The sequence below is a fragment of the Leopardus geoffroyi genome, chromosome B3 (assembly GCF_018350155.1).
Source record: "Leopardus geoffroyi isolate Oge1 chromosome B3, O.geoffroyi_Oge1_pat1.0, whole genome shotgun sequence".
NCBI lineage: Eukaryota > Metazoa > Chordata > Mammalia > Carnivora > Felidae > Leopardus > Leopardus geoffroyi.
In genome coordinates, this window is record NC_059337.1 from 40,505,648 (window position 1) to 40,525,834 (window position 20,187).

At 51.0% G+C, this 20,187-nt stretch overlaps 1 protein-coding gene across 3 annotated transcripts in view; it reads left to right on the forward strand.

The window, feature by feature from the left end:
* RBPMS2 (RNA binding protein, mRNA processing factor 2) overlaps positions 1 to 14,109 on the forward strand; it is a 27,768-nt gene extending 13,659 nt beyond the window's left edge. The window contains exons 2-8 of one of the 3 annotated variants that reach the window (XR_006704053.1): positions 3,593 to 3,670; positions 4,270 to 4,308; positions 4,883 to 4,945; positions 5,301 to 5,451; positions 6,247 to 6,398; positions 12,469 to 12,615; positions 12,955 to 14,109. Coding sequence is in view for 2 of the 3 variants with exons in the window: in XM_045447910.1 (XP_045303866.1) it covers positions 3,593 to 3,670; positions 4,270 to 4,308; positions 4,883 to 4,945; positions 5,301 to 5,451; positions 6,247 to 6,398; positions 12,616 to 12,678 (546 nt within the window). In the remaining variant the exon portion in view is untranslated. Of the gene's footprint in view, positions 1 to 3,592; positions 3,671 to 4,269; positions 4,309 to 4,882; positions 4,946 to 5,300; positions 5,452 to 6,246; positions 6,399 to 12,468; positions 12,686 to 12,954 lie in introns of all 3 variants that reach the window. The other 2 variants (XM_045447910.1, XM_045447911.1) reach the window with 2 other exon arrangements.
* The last annotated feature ends 6,078 nt before the right edge of the window (positions 14,110 to 20,187 follow it).

A 20,187-nucleotide genomic window follows, 5' to 3' on the forward strand; every position in this document is an offset into this window, starting at 1 on the left:
CCCATAGGACTTCTGAGGAAGGAAAGGGGAGTGAAGAAATAGAGGAATTCACAAGATGAGTGCCCTTTAGTTAAGGAATGTGGAAGGGGAGGGGTGCCTGGGTGGCTCAGTCGGTTAAGCATCTGTTAAGCATCTGACTCTTGATTTCAGCTCAGGTCATGATCTTGTGGTTTCATGAGTTCGAGCCCCGAGTCGGGCTCCATGCTGACAGCGTGGAGCTTGCTTGGGATTTTCTCTCTCTCTCTCTCTCTCAAAGTAAATAAATAAACTTAAAAAAAAAAGAAAGAAAGAAAAAGGAGTGAGGAAGGGGAAGGGGAGTGCCGAGGGGCAGCACAAGCAGCTGCCTGAGGCAGGCCTGTGTGGGTGCTTGTCTGGGGCCTGGAATAGTTGGGGCTGGGGCTGGGGCAGGACCTGATGGGGTTGGGAGCGGGAGGGAGGGTGGGCTCTGCAACCTCTTGTCCTCTCCACATGTAGTTGACCAGCCTGCTAAGGTTATACATCCTGCCACCTCTGGTTTGCCGGCTTCTTCTTATTCTTCCCCCATTACTCCAGCTGGCATCCTAAACAAGTGCCTGGGGAAGGGACTGGCTACTGAATGAACAGTGGCAGTTCTTTACCCACCCATGGGGCCAGCGAGGCCACCCGGGTACCATTCTTTCTGTCCCCACAGCAAGGTGGATTGCTGATGGCATAGATGACTAAGTCAGGGTCCCTGGATCTTATCCAGCTCAGCTCCTAAGCTGCATGCTCCCTATCTGGGCCTTAGTTTCCCTGTTTGCACAAGGGGATAGGCAGAGGGCACATCATCTTCCAGGGCAACCAAGGTCAAGTGAGAACCAAGAAGAGTATTCAGGTTAGGCTTCCTGTGACCTGGCAGAAAGGGACCTCCCACCTAATCCATAACTGCCTGACCTCAGCTTATTCCCTGAGAGGTGGCCAGGGACAGGGTGGTAGCTCTGCATTGTAGCATTTTGGACACTTGAGAACCTAAAACATGGAGGCAGAGGAAAAAGGTCATCTGGCCCAGCAGGAAGGTTGGAAACAAGGATCCTAACTGGGAATGAGGGAAAGCTCCCCTATACTCACCCTCAACCCCACCCCCAGCCCGTGCAGGAAATTTTGTGCTGAGAACTTGCTATTTAAGGGGGCCTCTGGGGAGGTCTGGTCAGAAAGGAGCCATTTGAGGAAGGGTTTAAAATTAGCCTGGGTGAAATGGGTGGCCCCTGGGGAGAACTGAGGCAGAGGTTTCTGTGGGGCGGCTCTGGCTCCACATCTTTGACCAAAGCCACGTCTCGGGGAGGAGGGAGTAGTACTGATCCAGGTTCTTCCAGCAGGGCCCTGGCTGGCTTGCGCTCTTTGAGTCCATCTTCGGGGGGTGGGCTGAGTGCCCATGTTCTGGCACCCAAAAGCAGCCTGGATGAGTAGTCAGGAGACCTGGGTTTGCTGCATGACCCAAATAAGTCACTTCTGTTTGGTGGTATGCGTGTAAATTAAAGGTTCTTTCATCAAAGGGCAGGGGTGTAGAGGACTGTTGCTCTCTGGAGCCCAGGAGCTGGGTTTACGCTACCCTGGAGCTCAGGCTGTCCAGTTTTTCCCAGGTGCTTCTGGCAACAGGGCCATGCTCGAGAACTGTGTATACAGCAATGCGAGCTGCCAAGGCCTATGAAATGTGCAGAATCTTCACCCCAGGCCTGGAAGCAGAGGCGTGTCTGGTGAGGGAAAGGCATGACCAAAGGGGGAAGATGCATCCTAAATGGCAAAGGATCCTGCTTGGTATGCTTCTTGGCAAAAACCCACGCAAGAGAAGAAGCTTGTCCTCATCCATTCTTTATTAGCCACGTGCTGGGCTCATTCTTGTGTGGGTGGGGCTAGTGACACTGGTTGGGGTGGTTGCCTTTGCCATTCCTGGCTCTGTTGTTCAGATCTGTGTGTTGACTGGGCAGAGGTAGAGTGGTGGGGGTGTCTGTGCCTGTCGGCCTGCCTGCCTGCCTGCATTGGGTGTAGCTTTGCCTAGCTGCCCAGGCTCCTGATTCAAGCCACTGACTTTGAAAAGGCTGTCGTGTGGGTTTGGCAGGCCATCACTGGAATATGGAGCAAGTTTTTTGGTGCCTCTGAAGAAGGGAATGTGGCCCATTGTAGGTAGGGCATCTAAATGGTATCAAGAAAGGCCACAGGGCAGGGAGGCAGGCTGAGGCGCATGAGCTTTTTCTTATACTGGCAGGGGTGAGTTCAGAAGATCTATGCTTGGTTTGCTTGGTGGTATGAAATGAGACTTGAGGGGCGCCTGGGTGGCTCAGTCCGTTAAGTGTCTGACTCTTGATTTCGGCTCAGGGCATGACCTCCCGGGATTTTGGCTCAGGTCATGATCTCGGGTTCGTGAGTTCCAGTCCCTTGTCGGGCTCTGTGCTGACAGTACAAACCCTGCTTGGGATTGTCTCTCTACCCTCTCTCTCCCTGCCCCTTCCCGGCTTGCTCTCTTTAAATAAATAAACAAACATTTTAAAAATTTTTTCAAAAAAGAGACTCGAAATCGGGTGTCAAGTGTATAGGGAAGCTCTATTCATTTGGATTTTTCACAACTTAGCTACAGTTTTAATATATATTTCTAAGGGATCTAAACGATGGGAAATCCTCCCTCCCTGTTATAATTATTGGCTGATCTGGCCTTGCTAGTTGAGCATCTGGTGCCAGCAGCATTTAACTAGCAGTAATAACTTAGAGTGCCTGCCAACCCTCTTAGGGACCTCACCCACAGTTCAGGAGGTCGGGTTTGGTTGGAGTCACAGGATGGACACCTGGTGTCTAGCTTTGGCTTTCCCATCAGCTTGTAACCATGTTGATGGCAAGGCTCATAACTTATAGCACCATCTGCCTCACTTGAAGCCGGTAAGATTGTACTCATTCTTCAAAACCCAGCATAATTGTTCCATCTCTGACTCCTTAACCAGGTCTCTTATTCAGTAAACATTTAATACAGCACCATGCTAAGACCTGGGCATAGAGGCAAACATACAACATATTCCCTGCCATCGAAGAGCTTACATCTAGCGTAGAAAGCACTAGGAGGTGGATGTGAACACGCCAGGCCTTCTGTTGAAATCACTCCAGGTGTAGTGTGGTATAGGGCTTACTATCCATTTACATCCTTGCCTCTTCTCTAGACTAGGCAGAGACTCTCAATCTGGGGTCCATTTGTATCTTCTGAAAAATATATATGTTTTGACTTGTGTATTCTTGGGGGTAAGACACCATAGCTTTCTTCAAGTCTCAGGAATCCTTGATCTGAAAAAGGATCCTTGATCTGTGTGCTTATGACACAGGGCTCTCCCCTCTTACAGCTCTTTAGCTCAGTCTGTGTACAGAGGTGCTTAGCAGGTGCTTGTTGAGTCAACTGCAGGATGAATGTAGAGAAAGGAAAGGGTACAGAAAGGGCTCTGAAAAGTTAAGTACTATGAAACTCTGAGTGTTCATTTGCCTTGGCCTCCAAAGGAAGCCCAGGAAATACAGATTTCCTCCTTAAACTCTGGAAGGATTTTAGTTCCTTCCTGGAGGAAGAGCTATCATCCCTGTCTACTGTGGTCTCTGTCACCAGGTCCGAACACTATTCGTCAGTGGCCTCCCTGTGGACATTAAACCCAGAGAACTCTACCTGCTCTTCAGGCCGTTCAAGGTGAGTCTGGACCCAGCCACCCACAGGCAGAGCCTAGGATGGAGGAGAAGCATCAGGAGTGAATCCGACCTGGATTGGGCAGCAGGAAGGCAGAGGGCAGTGTGTCAGAAACTGATCGCAGACCCAGCTCTCTGTCCTGGTTGTGTTAATTCACATGTTGCTTTCGTCAATTGCTTAGCCCTTCTGAGCCTCTCATTCCTCATCTGCAAAGTGGAAACAAGAGAGAATCTCAGTAGGCTTTGCCATATAAGGAATCTTTGAGATTCAGTGTAGTCTTTTCAGTTCAAGTTTTGAGAAAACTTTAAGAAGGTGGGGTCTGTGCTTCCACATTACAAGTTAGCGGAGCAAGTGGGAATTTACACACGAAATGATGAACGCTACCACATGATGCCCACATCGTGTGCTACACCATGTGATGCAGAACACAAGGGCAGAGGGCGCTCAACACTGGTGGAGGTCAGGGTGGTGGACACGTGGTGGGAGTGGTGTGAGAATGATGCAGGCAAGCACTGGTGGAGAAAGGGGGGCTGACGTCATGGGTGGCTGGGCTAGCACAACAGGCTTCTGACCTTCCCTGTGATAACCACCTCTCTCTGCAGGGGTATGAAGGGTCCCTGATCAAACTCACATCGAGACAGGTAATTTCTCTCCAAAGTTTTTTTTTTTCCTCCCAGCCCAGACCGACTACTGAGCTTGGACCTGAGCCTGCTACCTTTTCCTCATCTCGAGGCGTTTGGCAGCTGAGACCTGCTCTTTCTCATCGTGTTTCTGTTCTGAACTGATGAAAGAGCGACCTCCACAGGTCCCCTCTCCTTACCAGTCAGCTTCAGGTCCTCCCTCTCTGGTTTTTGAGAAGCTTTCAACCTGTTGCCCCTTTACCAAACCTGGGGTCTTCCCATGTCCTTAATACATTGGTGCCCCCTTTCATGCTGGCGAAAACACTGGAACTTAATTACTTGCATGCATTAAAAAAAAAGATTTACCAAGAGGGTGATGTTTAATGCAGTGGGATAAAGCTGTATTGGAATCATTTCCCACAATATAGTACCTGGATGGGAGACTTTGGGTGCATGAGAAACTTCTACTGTTCTAGCTGAACATAGGATATAGGCAAGAAGTTGTTTTTGTTTTTTGTTTTTGCTTTGTTTTATTTTTGAGGGGAAAATGGAATGTTGGGAGAGATATGAGGATGTTCTCTCTTTCTCCTACTAGCCTGTTGGTTTTGTGATCTTTGACAGCCGAGCAGGAGCAGAAGCAGCCAAGAATGCATTGAATGTGAGTAGACAAGGCTTTCTCTGACCCACAGACCTCTAGACAACAAGTATTCCTGTTCTATCTTTTACAAACTTTCCCCCACTCCATGCCACTAAAAAGGGCCTACAGATATACCTTAATCCCCCAACATCTGGGGCAAAGTCCACAGCTGCTTTGTCTATCAAACGCCACTACTCACAAGGTCCAAGCAGTGTGTCGTCTGTCTTGGCACCTGCATGGGTGAGTCTTTTAGGCAAGATCGTTTCTGGGGCCCTTCTGTACCTGTTGCAGTGGACAGACTGTCTGAGTCCTACAAAGTAAAGTCTTTTCCTTCCTTTCCTTCCCTTCCCTTCTCTTCCCTTCTCTTCTCTTGTAGGGTATTCGCTTTGATCCTGAGAACCCGCAGACCCTGAGGCTAGAGTTTGCCAAAGCCAACACCAAGATGGCCAAGAACAAGCTAATGGCTACACCAAATCCTACCAACGCTCACCCCGCCCTAGGAGCACACTTCATTGCACGGGACCCCTGTGAGTGGTGCTCAGAGCCATCATCTGCTGTCCAGCTATTGTCTGCTGTCCTTTTACTTGCCCCAGGCAAGGGGCCTGAGTGCAGTTGCATACAGAGGGAAGTTGTTGAGATTCTCGAGGGAGTCAGTCCTTTCCAGGAGGCTTCTTGTATCCACAGCCACCTGTCTCTGCGGGTTCCATGCTTCCTTCCTCCCCTTGTAGCCTTTGCTAGGCTCCGGACAGACTGAGCTCCTGAGCTGTCAGCATTGCCCAACTTCTCTGAAGCCTTCTCTGATTTTTCTTGGTTGAGATGGGCAGAAGCCCATCTAAGGGCTTCTTCTTTTTCTTTTTTTTTTTTTAAAGAGCGTGAGTTATTTTTTATTTATTATTTTCTTAATGTTTGTTTATTTTCGAGAGAGAGACAGAGACAGAGCATGAGCTGGGGAGGGGCAGGGAGAGAGGGAGACACACAATCTGAAGCAGGCCCCAGGCTCCTAGCTGTCAGCACAGAGCCTAATGCAGGGCTCAAACTCATGAACCGTGAGATCATGGCCTGAGCTGAAGTCGGACGCTTAACCGACTGAGCCACCCAGGCGCCCCTCATCTGAGGGCTTCTTAAAGCAGATAGGATGCTCACCATGCCAGGCCAAGTTAACATGGCTTTTTTTCCCCCGGTCTTTCGGTCCTTGAGGGAAGTCTGGCCTGAGTAGGGAGCTTATGCTTCAACTGTAGTGATAGGTCCCCTTCTCTGTTTGGAATAGTAGTGGAAGGGGAGACCAGTGTTCTGACAATGGGGGCTGTTGTCTCCCATTGTAGATGACCTTATGGGGGCTGCTCTGATCCCCGCATCCCCAGAGGCCTGGGCCCCCTACCCTCTGTACACCACAGAGCTGACCCCAGCCATCTCACACGCTGCATTCACCTACCCAGCTGCCACTGCTGCTGCCGCTGCCGCCCTACATGCTCAGGTAAGCCCCTCTGGGGGAGAGGCGGGGAGAGGATGAAGGAGGCTCTAAGCTGGCCAGACTTTGTTCCTGAATGGCCACAGGGCCACTCATGCCTCTAGAGCTGCAGAACTGCCATCTCCCACGACATTCTCTTTAGGGCTTCGGATCAGACAGAGGAGAGGGAGAGGATTAGCTGTGAGGCCACATCGGGGATCTGAGGCAGAATGTGAGTGTGAGAGAGACCCAGCCATGGTCCCACCACCCACTGAACATGTGCAGGCGGGTGCCATACTGCGTTCTGCCTGTGGTGACAGCCACAAATCAGATCCCAACCCGAGTGTGCTCTGTGGAGCCGGGCCGCCTGCCTCTGCCTCTCTGGTCTTTACAAACTTCAGAAAGCACTTAAAAATTCCTGACTTTTTTACTATCTAGAAGAATGAGCACAATATTATCTGCGTCAGGGTTGTTGAGAGAATGAGATGTTAACACCTGTGAAGGGCCGGCACCACAGGCCCCCCCACACCTGGAGTATGGAGTGCTCAGTGAGTGTTAGTGCTTGTTTTCATGAAGCCTAGACACTCTCCATGGTGAACCTGTGCAGGGATGGCGGGAAAGAGGGAATGAGCACTTCTAGGGGAGAGTTGGGGAGGTTAGTGCTGGGCCACTCACTGAGTGCCATACCAGGTGCCCGAGGCCAGTGAGCCACGGTCCGTTCTGGCCCTCCCTGGTGCAGTGACAGGAGGCACTGCCAGGTGTATGGACAAAGTGCCACCAGGCAGCACAAGGGGGCTGAGGAGTGATGGCAAGCCCACTTTGGCCTGTGATCAGTAGAGTGAGCAAGAGCTGAGCCTTGGGAAGAGCGACCTGGCCGGGCGAGCTTTGCTGTTGATGGAGGTCGCCTTACCAAGGCAGTGGGGCACGAGGAAGAACAGGATATAAGAAGCCAGGAAGAGAGAGTTCACAGGAACCAGAAGCCAAGGTGGGAGGACTTGGGTGCTCTGCCCAAGGCGGGGGGCTCAGTGTGTGTCTATGTCAGGTCCTCTGAAGGGCTTAGTAACATCTGGATCTACTCAGTTCTGAGGTGGAAGGTACAGACTCCCCACCTACTACCCTAGCAAGCTGTTTTCCCCCATCAGGGGAGGTCCCCTTGGCCATGGCCGCTTTAGATTGTACTGAGGGCAGAAGTGTGGTTAAATTTGGCACTGTTCCCCAGCTGTGCACCACAGGCAGCTAGAAAATTGATAGGGGATAGGAAGGTGGTAAAGATCATTCCCCAGAGGGAAATGATTGGGTATTTACCACAAACCAGGTTCTGTGGTGGGCAAAGAGCGGGTGAGCCCCGGAGACTGTCCTCATCCTCCGTGACCTGGTGGAGTGCAGGAGGCTGGCAGTAGTGCTCCTGGCCACGCAGGGAGTTTCACTGCAGCAGCCCTATGAGGCCTTGCTGGGCGCTTTGCTCCGATCCTAGCTATGCAACCATTTCGCTACCTGATCTTTTGCAAGTGACTTCACCTTTGGGCCTCTGTGTGTGTCCTCATCTGTAAAATGAGAGGGCAATCAAGATGAGGTGGAGAGGGTTCTACCCCGTCTGCTCCAAGATGCTTGGCCGTGACAATGGTGAGGCAGAGGTTGGGAACCAGAGATAGTATATCAAGTTAATAAGCAGAGGTGCCTCTGCCGTTTTTGGGGTAGCTCCTCCAGCTGGCTGAAAGGGGCACGCTACTTCCTGTCCTTAAATTCCATATTGCAGGGCTATATGCCCTCCTGTTTTCTTCCTTTCTAGCTTCTTCCCTCCCACCCTGTCCCTGCCCAGTGGCTGCCCAACTCCAGTCCAGCTGCCTCAGTCCAAATCCTGGCTCTTCCAACACCTCTATGACCTTGGGCAAGTTACTTAATCTCTCTGTCTCAATTTCTTTGGAATGGTGATAATCATACCTACTTTGTAGGTATTTGTTTTTCTGATATTAACATAGAGGGAATGCTAGAGAAGTGCCAGTTATCATGGTTATTATTTAATATCACTATTATCTAGTGCCCCCAGGGTGCTCTCCGAGGCTGGAGGCCTCATTGTGTCTCAGTCCCTGTTTCTGGACTCCCTGGGATGGGGATAAAGCCCACCGCGAAGGCTAATGACATTTATCGGGGGGCAGGCTAGCAACAAGAGATTGGACGAGGTAGTCACTAGTTCTGTCCCAGCTACTGGACTTCTCTGGATGTCTGTCTCCACAACAGTAGAATGCACTGCCCGAACCAAATGCAGTAATAGCATTTGTGTCTTTTCCTTCCAAGAGCTCCTTCCCTGCCCCCTGACAGTGCTGCCCAGAAGTGGATGCTGTTCATCCTGAGGGCATTATTCTGAACCCAGAGGAACAACAGAACTGATTCTGGGCCTATGAGCAAGGAGGTGACTTGGAAAGAAGGTAGTAGAAAAAGGGGATGAAAAGCAGTCCTTCCTTTCTGTGTCCCAACATACATACCCTGACTGCATGCCTTTTGCCACTAGCTCAGCCTCAGCCAAGGCATCCGTATGTGGCCGCAGGGCCCAGACCTACAGGAGGGGCATTGGAGATGGCTTAGTCCTGCTCTGTCTAGCGTGAGGCCATATTGCTCAGCCTTCTGGTCCTCTTTTTTTTTTTTTTTTAAGTTTACTTATTTATTTTGAGAGAGCAAGCAGGGGAGGGGCAGAGGGAGAGGGAGAATCCCAGGTGAGCTCCACGTTGTCAGAGCAGACCCTGGTGCAGGGCTCGAACTCACGAACCATGAGATCTTGACCTGAGCTGAAACCAAAAGGCAGAAGCTTAACCAACTGAGCCACCCAGGTGCTCTTCAACCTTCTGGTCCTCTTGATAGAAACTTCTCTTTTAAGAGGATGAGGCACACAAGAGATGTAGATGGCATGGGGTGTGGCACATGCCTAAAAGTGGGAATTCTCTGTGTCCCCTTGCATCCCAAAGTCCTCCCAGACTTGACTTCATTTTCCACTTCAACCTGAGGATGGTGGGGATCTTTGACCGGGGCTCTTTTCCCCCTCTTTACACTGGCTCACCGCTTGCTAATGACCTTCCTATTACATGAACTCCCTTGCCTCTATTTTCTTATCTGTATAATGGAGATGGTAAGATTCTCTTTTCCCTTTGCTTATTATCCTGCTCCCCCGAAAATAGTTACTTTTAGTCCATAGGGTTAGTAGATAGTTGGGTGTGCGTGTATAAATAAATCCATAGATGTGGATCTTTTTTTTTTTTTTAATGTTTGTTTATTTTTGAGAGAGGGAGAGACAGAACATGAGCAGGTGAGGGGCAGAGAGGGGGACACAGAATCCGAAGCAGGCTCCAGGCTCTGAGCTGTCAGCACAGAGCCCGACGCGGGGCTCAAACCTGTGAGCTGTGAGATCATGACCTGAGCAAAGTCGGGCGCTTAACCGACTGAGCCACCCAGGTGGCTTTTATAAAAGTTACACATTTAATCTGTTTAAAACTTAAATATTAGGACATTGTTTCCCATCAGTAAATGTAGATCTACATTCTGGATGCCTGGCAAGCCCACCTTTGTATAAGTGTGTCCAGCTCCCTATTGATGGTAAATTAGGTTGTTACACAATTTTCTGCTACCAATAGGCTGTGCTGCCGTGGATGCCCTTGTTCACCCCTCCCTGGGTACCTGTCCTGCTGGTTTTCCTTATCATAAATTCCTAGAACTATTACAAGGTCACAGTGTAGACTTGGCAACCTGAGTGTTCCTTTAATTGACTTTCTGATGAGTGAGGCTCCCATATTTATTGGCTATTCATATTTCTTCCCATGTGGATTTATTCCTTTCTCCACCTCTTGGTCTATCTTCTCAGTTAGTCCCAAGATCTGAGAGAGGACGGAGTTCATGTGCCCCACCCTCCTCCCTTGTTTTGATGCTGCCCTTCTTGGAGCCTGGTCATTCCAGATGCCCATGGGCCTGTCCCTGTGCGGTGGCTTCTCAGGACCCCCAGAATCCCTATGAACAACTGGAGGCCTTGAGAGTGGGCTGCTCACTCACTCCCTGATGTGCTGGCCCTGATCCCTGGGCCTTGGGGGTGTCTCCTGTTCTGAGCTGGGGCAGGAAGGGACAGCACTTCTTTAGAGGACCCTGAGTGCCAGCCTCTACCTGTGTCTGAGGAAATGGAAAGGCAGCCCCTCACGTATGTTCTGTCCACTGGGATGGTAAATCCATCCCAAGCTCAGAAATGCAGCTTTTCCTCTACTTCTTCCCCAAAGGGGTAGTGGCTCATCTCAGGCTGGGGGAAAAGCTGCTGCTTTGGAGACTGAGTCACAGCACCTAATGGAGGGAGTGGGGGACCCCAGGAAGCAGGCTTGCCGAGGGAGCCCCTTAAGCAGCCGCTGGCTTCCCCAGTGGTGAGAGTCAGAAGCCTCTGAGCCCTTCCCACACTAACCAACATTTGCATCTTGTCCAGCCCTACAAGGCACCTCACCTGTCAGGATCTCTTGTCACGGGGCTGCTCCAGCTGGAAGCCAGGTGAGGGGTGGTGGTCAGGGTCCACCGGGGGATTCCCTGAGCTGGAGTGGGCCACAAGCTTATCTGGTAGCCACATGCTGGTTTCCTTATTGTCCCTCTCTTACGGAATGAGCTCTTATGTCCAGCCACGCTTCCAGCTGGGAGTGCATCCCACAGCTCAGCAAAGGGGAGGAGAGGCTTCCTCCCACTTGGCCTCCCACTTGGCTGTTAGCCAGGAGGGGAGGGAACTGCTTCCAGATGTTGAGGCAGCAGGAGAGAGAATAGTGGCTTCTGAGGCTGGACAGCTCAAAGGCAAGAAGAGGCACTTGATCTCCTATTCTGTGTGATATGGTGCTAAATCAAGGTGGTTCTAGCAGCCCGGGTCCACGGTGTCCTGGTGAGAGCAGTGCCACATCCTTGGAGCCCAGGGAAGATTCTGGCATTGATTAGGTGGCCTAGGACCTGCTTCTGCTATATGCCAAGTGTCCTGGCATTTTAGGGTAACCAGCTTCTGCTTGCTGTTGAGCATATGGTGAGCAAAGTCCTGGGGTGTACAAAACATGTAAGATTTGGAGGAGACACAGGAGTATGTTCTCAGGAAGCTTCCATCAGCCCGCAGACGACCTGACATTACTTGACATCTTCTCCGCTTACAGAGGCGGGGATTCCAGGCAGCCAAGTGGGTAACTGAGTCCAACTACCACACCGTCAAGCTAGTTGTCTGTGGGCCCAGCTGCTACTTGTTTTCTACATTGGCTCTTGGCGTGCCATCCCTTCCTTTCCTGAGGGGACCCCTGACTCCCCTCCCTGGGCATTCTTCCCCTTACCCCTCATTCAAGGTCTTGTGATGCTGTGTTCCCCCACTGATCCCAGGCAGCCATGGGTTAGGCTGGGACAGACATGCTGTCTATAACTGGGGCAGGTGGCCTTCCTGCAGTCTTGGCTCGGCACCCAGCATAGCTTACTGCCCAGACGACTGACCCATGGGGAGGCTGTGCCTAGAAAGGGAGGGTGTATGATTTCCTGACCCGTCTCTGGGAATCCTGCTTAAGGGCTACTGCTCTGAAGGGCCTTCTGGCAAGTGCCAGGGCTGAGACAGCTGCCAGGCCCCCACTGGAGGCCTCAGCTGGTGGGTTACAAATCTGTAGACCTGGGAGGCTGATAATGGAGGGAACAAGAGGGATGGAAAGGGATGGAAGCATCAGCTGGGTCTCAGCCATGACTTCCTTAGAGAATCCTACAAGGACAGGAGTCCTACCCCTTAGAGACCACAGCAACTTTGGTTTCTAAAGTGTTTGTACATTGTGTCTCACCTGATCCTCACGGACACCCTGTGACTTAGTCATCTCTGTCCTGTACTTGGGTGAGGGCACCGAGACAGAAGGAAACTGAGCAAAAATGTATTAGGTCCATGCTCCTAACGTCAGAAATTCTACACTCTTCAAGTCAAGGGGGAAGGGCAGAATGCTGACCAGCACCCCCACTGCCAAAAGTCCACCTGGTACAGTTGGGCTCAGTGGAGCATAAAACACCTTGGTAACAATTCTCTCATTTGAACCTCAACCCTGCGGAGGAGGCAGGTCAGGTGGCGCTCTCCCATTTTCAGGATGAAGAAACTGATGCCTAGAGGTGAGTAAGTGGCCCGGCGTCTGCCAGTCAGTGACAGAACCAGGACTCCAGCAGGGACACTGAAGACTCCCCAGTCAAGAGAAGGGACTGCACAGCTAGCTCCTGACGTTGGCTTCTCTTGCAGGTGCGCTGGTACCCTTCCTCTGATACCACCCAGCAAGGATGGAAATATCGTCAGTTCTGTTAGTTCTTCAGTAAGTGCTGGCCCAGAGGCCCAGGATAAGTGTTCTAGAGCCTGGCTTACTGCAGGGCCGTGGTTCCTCCCTCTGCCTGAGCCAGAGAGCTCACTGGTGCTAGGCGTCCACCTGGGCTTGCGTGCTAGGGCACTCTGGCTGGTTTTTCCCCTTCTCCTCCCACCGTCACCCCCTGCCATCCATCTTGCAGCCTCCTCACAAGGGCGAAGCCTGGGTTCATCTCTAGTCCCTCACCTCTGCTCACGGCCACCTCTCTCCCCTCCCTCCAGGTCTTGTCACCGCAGCTTGAAGCCCCTGCCCCGCTGGGGAGGAAGCCGCTCTGAGCTTCCACTGCCCCCAGGCGGCCTGTGGAGAGCTGCTGCTTCCCTCCAAAGACTGTGAATTTTAAGCCTGACTCAGTGGACTGCTTCCTGTTTCCTTTCTCCTCTTCCTCAGCCCTGTCCTTCCCCAAAGCTCCTCGCCAAGGCCTCCCGGGAGGATTCAGGGGCCTTCTTGCAGGGACACCCAGCCCCAGGCCGGAGGTCTCACTGGGACTGAGCAAGGCCTGACCCCCTGGGTCCAGACTTGCTTCCACAGCTCCACCTCAGAGAAACGAGGCATTTAATTTTGCATGTTTTCTGGCATGAATTAAGACACTTAAATTTGTGTATATGTGAGTGTACAGTTTGTTCTCACATTGTGTCACCATAGCAACAGGTCCTGGCCACCAATGGTCCATCATTCCGGGTCCCTCTGTGCACACCCTCCCCTGCAGCCCCTGTCTCAGTGAGGACCAGCCCTGCAGCTCACCCCGCCCTGCGGTCCTGTAGCCTGGCGCCCCCACCACCCCCACGTGCTTCCAGGCCAAACAGCAGCCACCACCCGACAGAGATAGTGTTTTCTTTTTCATTTCAAATCCGGGTCCTCTGCGTCCTCCTCAGAGGGGCCAACAACTGCTAAGAAAATCCTTTCTCTGCCCATTTTGCTTACCTCTCCACAGCGCACCCCACCCCTGCCCTGCTCCTCATTCTTTCCGTACTTCAAAACCAACCAAAAAGTGAAAGTATTTTTGTACCCTGTGTAACAAAATATTTATGCATCATAAAGGATTTTTCGTGTGTGTGTGCAATTAATTATTAAAGAGACCTTGTTCGCCTTGTCAGATAAGTTTAATGTTTAGTTTGAGGCATGAAGAAAAAAAGGGTTTCCGTTCTCCAGCAATGAGCCTTTGTTTCAGGCGTTAGTTTCAGAAAAATGAAGGAAAAAAAATTGTGCAATTTTTTTGTTTCATGAGCACATCAGTGCTTTTGCCTTTGGCCGCAGCTGTGTGGCTGTCTTGCCGTTTTCAGACTTGGGAGACGAGGTGGCTGTTGTAATTGCTGATCCTGTGAGAATGTGAAGCTGGATAATATATGAAATGCAAAATAAAAAGTCATCCAAAGTAACTGCTCTCTGACCTTTGCTTCCACGGGACCTAGACGGCCGCCAGGAGGGCACCGCTGAAGGGTAGCTGCTGCGAGCTGGGGGAGGGAGGCGAGGTGGGCCCAGGCCTTACGGCTCATGTAGCCCTTCCCACCTTCCCTCCTTGTGCACCTTAAGTCCTGGAGGAAAGAGACTCACAGAGGACCCCTCAACTGGGGCATATTGCCAGCCCACCCTGTGTTTGATTCATTCATTCCTTCATCCAGAGTTCTGAGGCTATGGATGGAGATTCCCTGCACCCAGAGTAAGCACCCAAATGGGACCTTTGTTTTCTCTGGGTGCTGTGTTTTAGTTGGCCTGACCTTTCCTGGCCTGTGGCCTTTTCAGGCCCTCTAGCAGAGAAGGACTGTGGTTTGGAAGGGTGGGCTCCCCCAGGAAGTGTCCTTGGTATATATTTTGTGAGGCTGTGCTGGAGGGAAGAAGGATGGCCCTAGAAAGGGCCACTCTCCCACACCCTTGTAGGCTCCCTGTGGTGGCTCTGGTTCCTGAGGGGAGAGGTTTTGCTAGAAGCTAGAGTACATGGGCATGAAGAGAAATCATGTGGAGCCATGACCCTGGACCTCACTGAACCTGCAGCTGGCCCCAGTTGTTCCCTGTTGTGATTTGGAGCCTCAGTTTCTTCATCTGTAAAGTAGTGGTTTGGAATCCTTTCCAGCTGCTTCTGGTGGGTTGGAGCACTGACCCCATGGCTTTGCTGTTTGTCTTTTCCATCTGTGTGCCCCCACCCCATACCCTTCACAGCTTGGCTTGGAGCTGTGCCTACACAGGGAGGGCAGGACAGGCCCTAGAGTGTCCCCACTCTGTGGTTTCATTCCAGTCTTGCTCTGGGCGAAACTGGAGCAGCTGTGGCTGTCCCTGGTCACTTCCTCACCTATGTCTTGGGTGACCTTGGTATCCCTCTCTCTGTTTCACCTTTTCTGAATTTTAGTCCTGCACTGGGTGTTTTGGGTCTAAGATGTTCTGATAAATGTGTCAGCTGTTAAAGGCTATGGGGTGACGCATGCATCCCCAGCTGGTATCTGCATGTAAAGAGAGGACACAACCCCAGGTGCTCTGAGGGAGGAGGAGGCCACAGGGTGTCAGGCTAGAGGGTTGGTTACATGGACCCCAGGGAGAGGTCCGGGTGGGAGGAGGGGAATTGGTGGCTGTGTTCACCTGTGTACCCTGTACCCCTCACCTCCCTGCAGTATCCAGAGGCATTGCTTCCCAGCCTGCAGCCTCTCCTAGTTCTGGTGAGGAGCTGCTCTGAGACCCACTACCCACCCCCCCCACCCCCGCCCCACCAGGGCCAAGCTGATGCCTGACCTACTTCAGCAGTGTCAGGAACCACTGGGTCTTCCTGAGGTGGTGAATTATTTAGCTGGGGCGCCGGGCCTTTCTGAGAGGGGCTAAGAAAGCTGCTCCATAATTTAAAGGCCCCTGCTCCTCTGGCTTCCCTGGGGGATCTCCGTCACGCCTTACTGAGCAGGGCCCAGGCCTGGGTCTGAGAGGAGGAGCCGGGAAGGTGAGGGGGCCCTGAAACCATCCCAGAGGGGCCCTCCAGCTGCACTGGGGCCTTTCCTCAGGGCGAGAGGCCTTAGCAGATAGTCATGTCTGGACTGAACTGTGAAGCTATGAACCTTGAATAGTTCAATGACTTCCTAGTAAGGACAGTAAGATCAGTCAGAAGCAGCCAGGCCCTGTCTCCCATTCTGTGCTTCTTCCAGAAAGCACCTCTTCCTTCTTGGAGGGGTTTAATCCTGATCTGATTACAGGTGAAAGGTTTCTTTCCTTTCTGAAAGGATTTTAGGCATCTGGGAACAACCAAGGTTCTTTGGCTCAGGGACCCCTTGCCAGCAGCACTGAGATGGGCTCCATGGCAGAGTACATGCATCTCCACTCCTCTTCACACAAGTGAGGCCTGTGTAAATGGATACTTGTTGAGGTACTGGGGAGCCCCTGGCTGTCCCCTGTGCCTGGCCTGAATTTGTAGCCTTTGTAGGAGAGCAAGTTCCCAGCCCACCTTTGGAATTTTTAGGCTGTGTGGCCTGACAGCTTCCTTGAGAAACAGTACAGGGTAAAGGCTTAGGCTCCTTGGGGTCCCGGAAGTCTGAGGAGGGAAGGGGACTCCCTTGTCCCTTGCCATTTCCCCGCTCCTCTGCCTGTCATGCATGTGCCCTGCTGAGCTCCTTTTTCTGAATTCTGGAATAAAGCTTTTTTGATTTTTGAGGAGCTCCTTGTCAGAATGCAAATACTCTCGAGAAATAGGGCAAAGCCCCTCAGTAGGGTTAGGGAAAGTACCAGAAGGGAACCCTAGAAGGAAATGTAAACATGGAAGAAGAAAGACTTTCCTACAAAGTATTGGGAGGAAGAAGCAAAAACCTCTCCATCCAGCTGTAGCCTTCCGGGCCCCTATCCCTCCAGTCAATGGGCCACCTTCATGAGAGCAGACCCTGCTCTCTGATGTTTTCCCTGAGGAACAGAGGAGGGGATATAGCAGCTGAGGGCCCACCCTTGTGAGCAGGGAGAGTCTGGGCAGATCACTGTCCTGGCAATGGGACAGGAAAGAGGCCTGAGCTCCTAAGGCATTTCTCCTGGGTCTCCTTGACCATCACCCAGCCCTACCATACTCTCTAGTCAGTGTGGACAACACCCACAGCTCCCTCATCGTCTGGCTTCTGATTGGGTTGGGTAGTGGGAGTCCCTGCAGGCATTTGGAGAGAGGTCAGTGAGTGAGGTCAGGTGCCCCTTGGTCTTAGAGCAAACCACTTCACCTGGTTTTCTGAGGGACCCTTGACCATCAGAATGTTAGCATGGTGGGTATTTAGTCCAGTCTTCTCTCCCATTTTACAGATGAGGAAATCGAAACAGAGAGGGGAAGTGGTTTGCTCTAAAGTTATAAGAACAATGGCAAAGGCATGCTTCACTCGTGTCTCCTGACTCCTAGCCTGGCTCCTTCCACTGCCCCCCGCCCCCATCCCCTGCATGACCATTCCAGAAACACACACACACACCCTTTAGCAGAGAGGCTGCAGCCACAGGATGGCCATGGGCTTGGAAGTCTATCCCAGCAGTTCCAGAAACCAGGACTAGAGTTCAGGTTTCCTATCATACCACTCTCTGTTTTCTGCCCAGGGAATCTTGGTCTCAGTCTGGACTGATCTCTTTCCAGGATACTGGGTGCTACTCCTGGTTTATGGGACACAGAGAAGCCCTCAGTGACCTATCTAGCCCTGTGCTGTCTCTCTGGCCTTTTAACCTAGGGGGTAAGGTTTTTGGCCTATAGGACCCATCTGGCTTTCTGCTTATGCAAGAACCAAGATAGTGTATTTCCATTTCTGCCTGGGGTAGAGAAAATGCAACACAGTTTAGTAAGATGAGTCTCATACAAGGAATGGCTGTATCATTCCATGAAAGCCCATCTCTTCCCTCTGAATCTGGGTCCTTCTCTCACAGTATTATGAGGGTAACAGAGGAATGATAGTAAGGAATATGCCTAAAGCACAGGAGGTACTCAACAGTTTGCTATGGTTATCTTTAAAAGAACACGTGGTCATCTTTCTCTCATCCTTAACAAGTAATAAAATTTGAGTTGATTCTAATTTATGTACTCCTTGGTTATTTTCCCAGTGGATCAAGGGTTCTCAACAGGTTTTTAGCCCCACATTCTACCTGGAGGAGTGGTGGAGGAAGGAGATGGCAGGGGCCCAGGAATCCCAGAGAACATCGGCAAGCCTCCAGAGCTAGCTTGTAGGATCTGAGAATTCTGACAATTATAACAGTCATGCTAATAGTAATATAGTCATAAACTGCTTTACAGTTTACAAAACATATTCACGTACACCATCTCTGGTGATCCTCATAAAAGCCCTATGAGATAAGCAAGAAAGGCATTATCTACTTTTTGCAGCTATGGAAACCGAAGTTAAGAGGGTCCCACAGAAAGCAAAAGGCTCAAGACCCGGTTTTCTGGCATCCCTGTGCAGAGTTAAATGCTTCTCTGCAATTCTGGGCCACAGGGTCCCACAAAAGCCAGGGCTCCTGGGAGACTCTGGGAGAGCCTCATGGGAACTGGAAACCACTTGGGCAGGAAGAAGAGCCAGCAGTGACCCAAAGCTCTCTAGTTACCTGGTTAAGAAAGAGGCTAAACTAACAAAAACCAAAGGCTCCAACCATTACAGTATGTGGGAGGGAAAAAACCTGGATAAGGGTGACCAGAGCTCAGAAATCTCTGAAGGTAGACGTGTTTCCTAATTTGGCAAGAGCAGGATTACACATGTACCTACAGCAACTACTGATGTTGGAATCTGGTGATCTTGTCAGCATTTGTAAGCAACTGCATCTTCACAATGTTGCCTGAATGAGTAGTTTTCATCATTCAAGACGAAATACTTGCGTTTTTGGTGGTCAGTAACTTAAAATCATGGGGCTAGGAGAGAAGGCTGGAGCCACAAAGCACTCTTATCTCTAATTTTTGCACTTGCCCTGGGAAGTGGTCTGGGGAACAACCACCTCCAGTTCACAGTCAGGAAGTTCCAGTTTGGAGAGGTGCCAAAGTTGTATTTGGCTCTTGTCACCAAGGGGAAGGACCACACCCTATTACCATCCATTCTCTCTCTGCAGTCATTCATCCTTGCCACCAACTCTTATTGAACGTATACTCCCCATGTCGCCTGTGTTTGGCGCTGAGGTGGAGAATAAAACTCCTGTTCTCTGGGTGCAGCCTGGGGTCTGGGCTATAGATCTACTTAAGGGGGTAGTAACCAGGAAGGGAAAGATTTAGAAGTCAATGGTTCCAAATGGCTCAGTTTCCCTTTTCCTCCTGGGTGCTGCCCTCCTGTTCTCTGCCTCCCCTCCCCTAAGAGTCCAGACCCTGCTCTGGAGACATGTTTTGTGGTCTTGTGCTTGGCTTCTCAGAACAGCTACATGGGTGGTTTAAGATGTGGGTGTGGAGGGAGATGGCCCCGTTTCTCACCCCAAGGCAACCCCTCAACTTCCAGAGCAGGACACCCTAGATTTCAGCCCCTGCTAAAGTTGGCCTCTCCTAATAGAGGCTTCTCAGCTGTGCCTGTTTCTCTTTCCATGCCCAGGTTCTCCTCCCTGGAATCAACAGTGTGCCTCCTGGAAAGTGATTTGGGTCTCAGGAAAGAGATGAAGAGAGAAGCACCAGGAAGGGAAATAAGGAGGGAGTAACCGTTCACAAAGCGATCATCTCCACTAGGAGTTTTCCCAAAGATCAAATTCCCCCAAGTTTATTTGCATATACTCTTCATGGACGTATATATTTATTTTTTCAAAGTTTTTATTTGTTTAAGTAATCTCTACACCCAACGAGGGGCTCGAATTCATGACCCTGAGATCAAGAGTTGTATGCTCTGTGACTAAGCCAGCCAGGTGCCCCATGGATGTATATATTTAAATCTCTCTTGTCCATAGCCGCAGATGAATCATTCCAAAATATCACTTTCATAGTTTTGAAGGACTTTCTTTCATGGTTCTCTAGAGCCTATGGGCTGATGGTCAAAGTCAGGCATTCAGGATCTACCCCAATCTGTCTTCTGGCCCTTTTTTTACTGTGCAGTCAAGTGAAGACATTTGTTGACCACTGTGCAGGTTCTGAGATGCTCAGAGAGAGGTTTTTCCCTATGAAATTGAGGTAACATGGGACCCTAGTATTACCTCATCCTAGGTCTCATTTCCTTATGTATCTCTAGGCATGTTCTGTGACTCCAGCGAGTCCCTTTCTCTCTCTTTGGCTCTTTCCCTGTCCTCCCTCCTCCACATCCTCCATTACCTCCTTGTCCTATGTCCTCTTGTGTTTACATCTCAGGAATCTTTTCTCGGCCCCCAGTGGTGCCTGAGGTGACATTTCTGTTCACCCAAGACAGCACTACTTAAGTGGCTTCTGATGGGGCCTCCCTCTTCCCAGGGTCCAGGATGGTGGCGTGGTGCTCTGGCGCCCTCTTGTGGTAAAAAATGTCCATAAGCCTCACTCACACGGATTTTTTCCCTTTTAATCTCCCAGGAGGAACAGGCGGGCGGGGGGGGGGACGGGGGAGGTG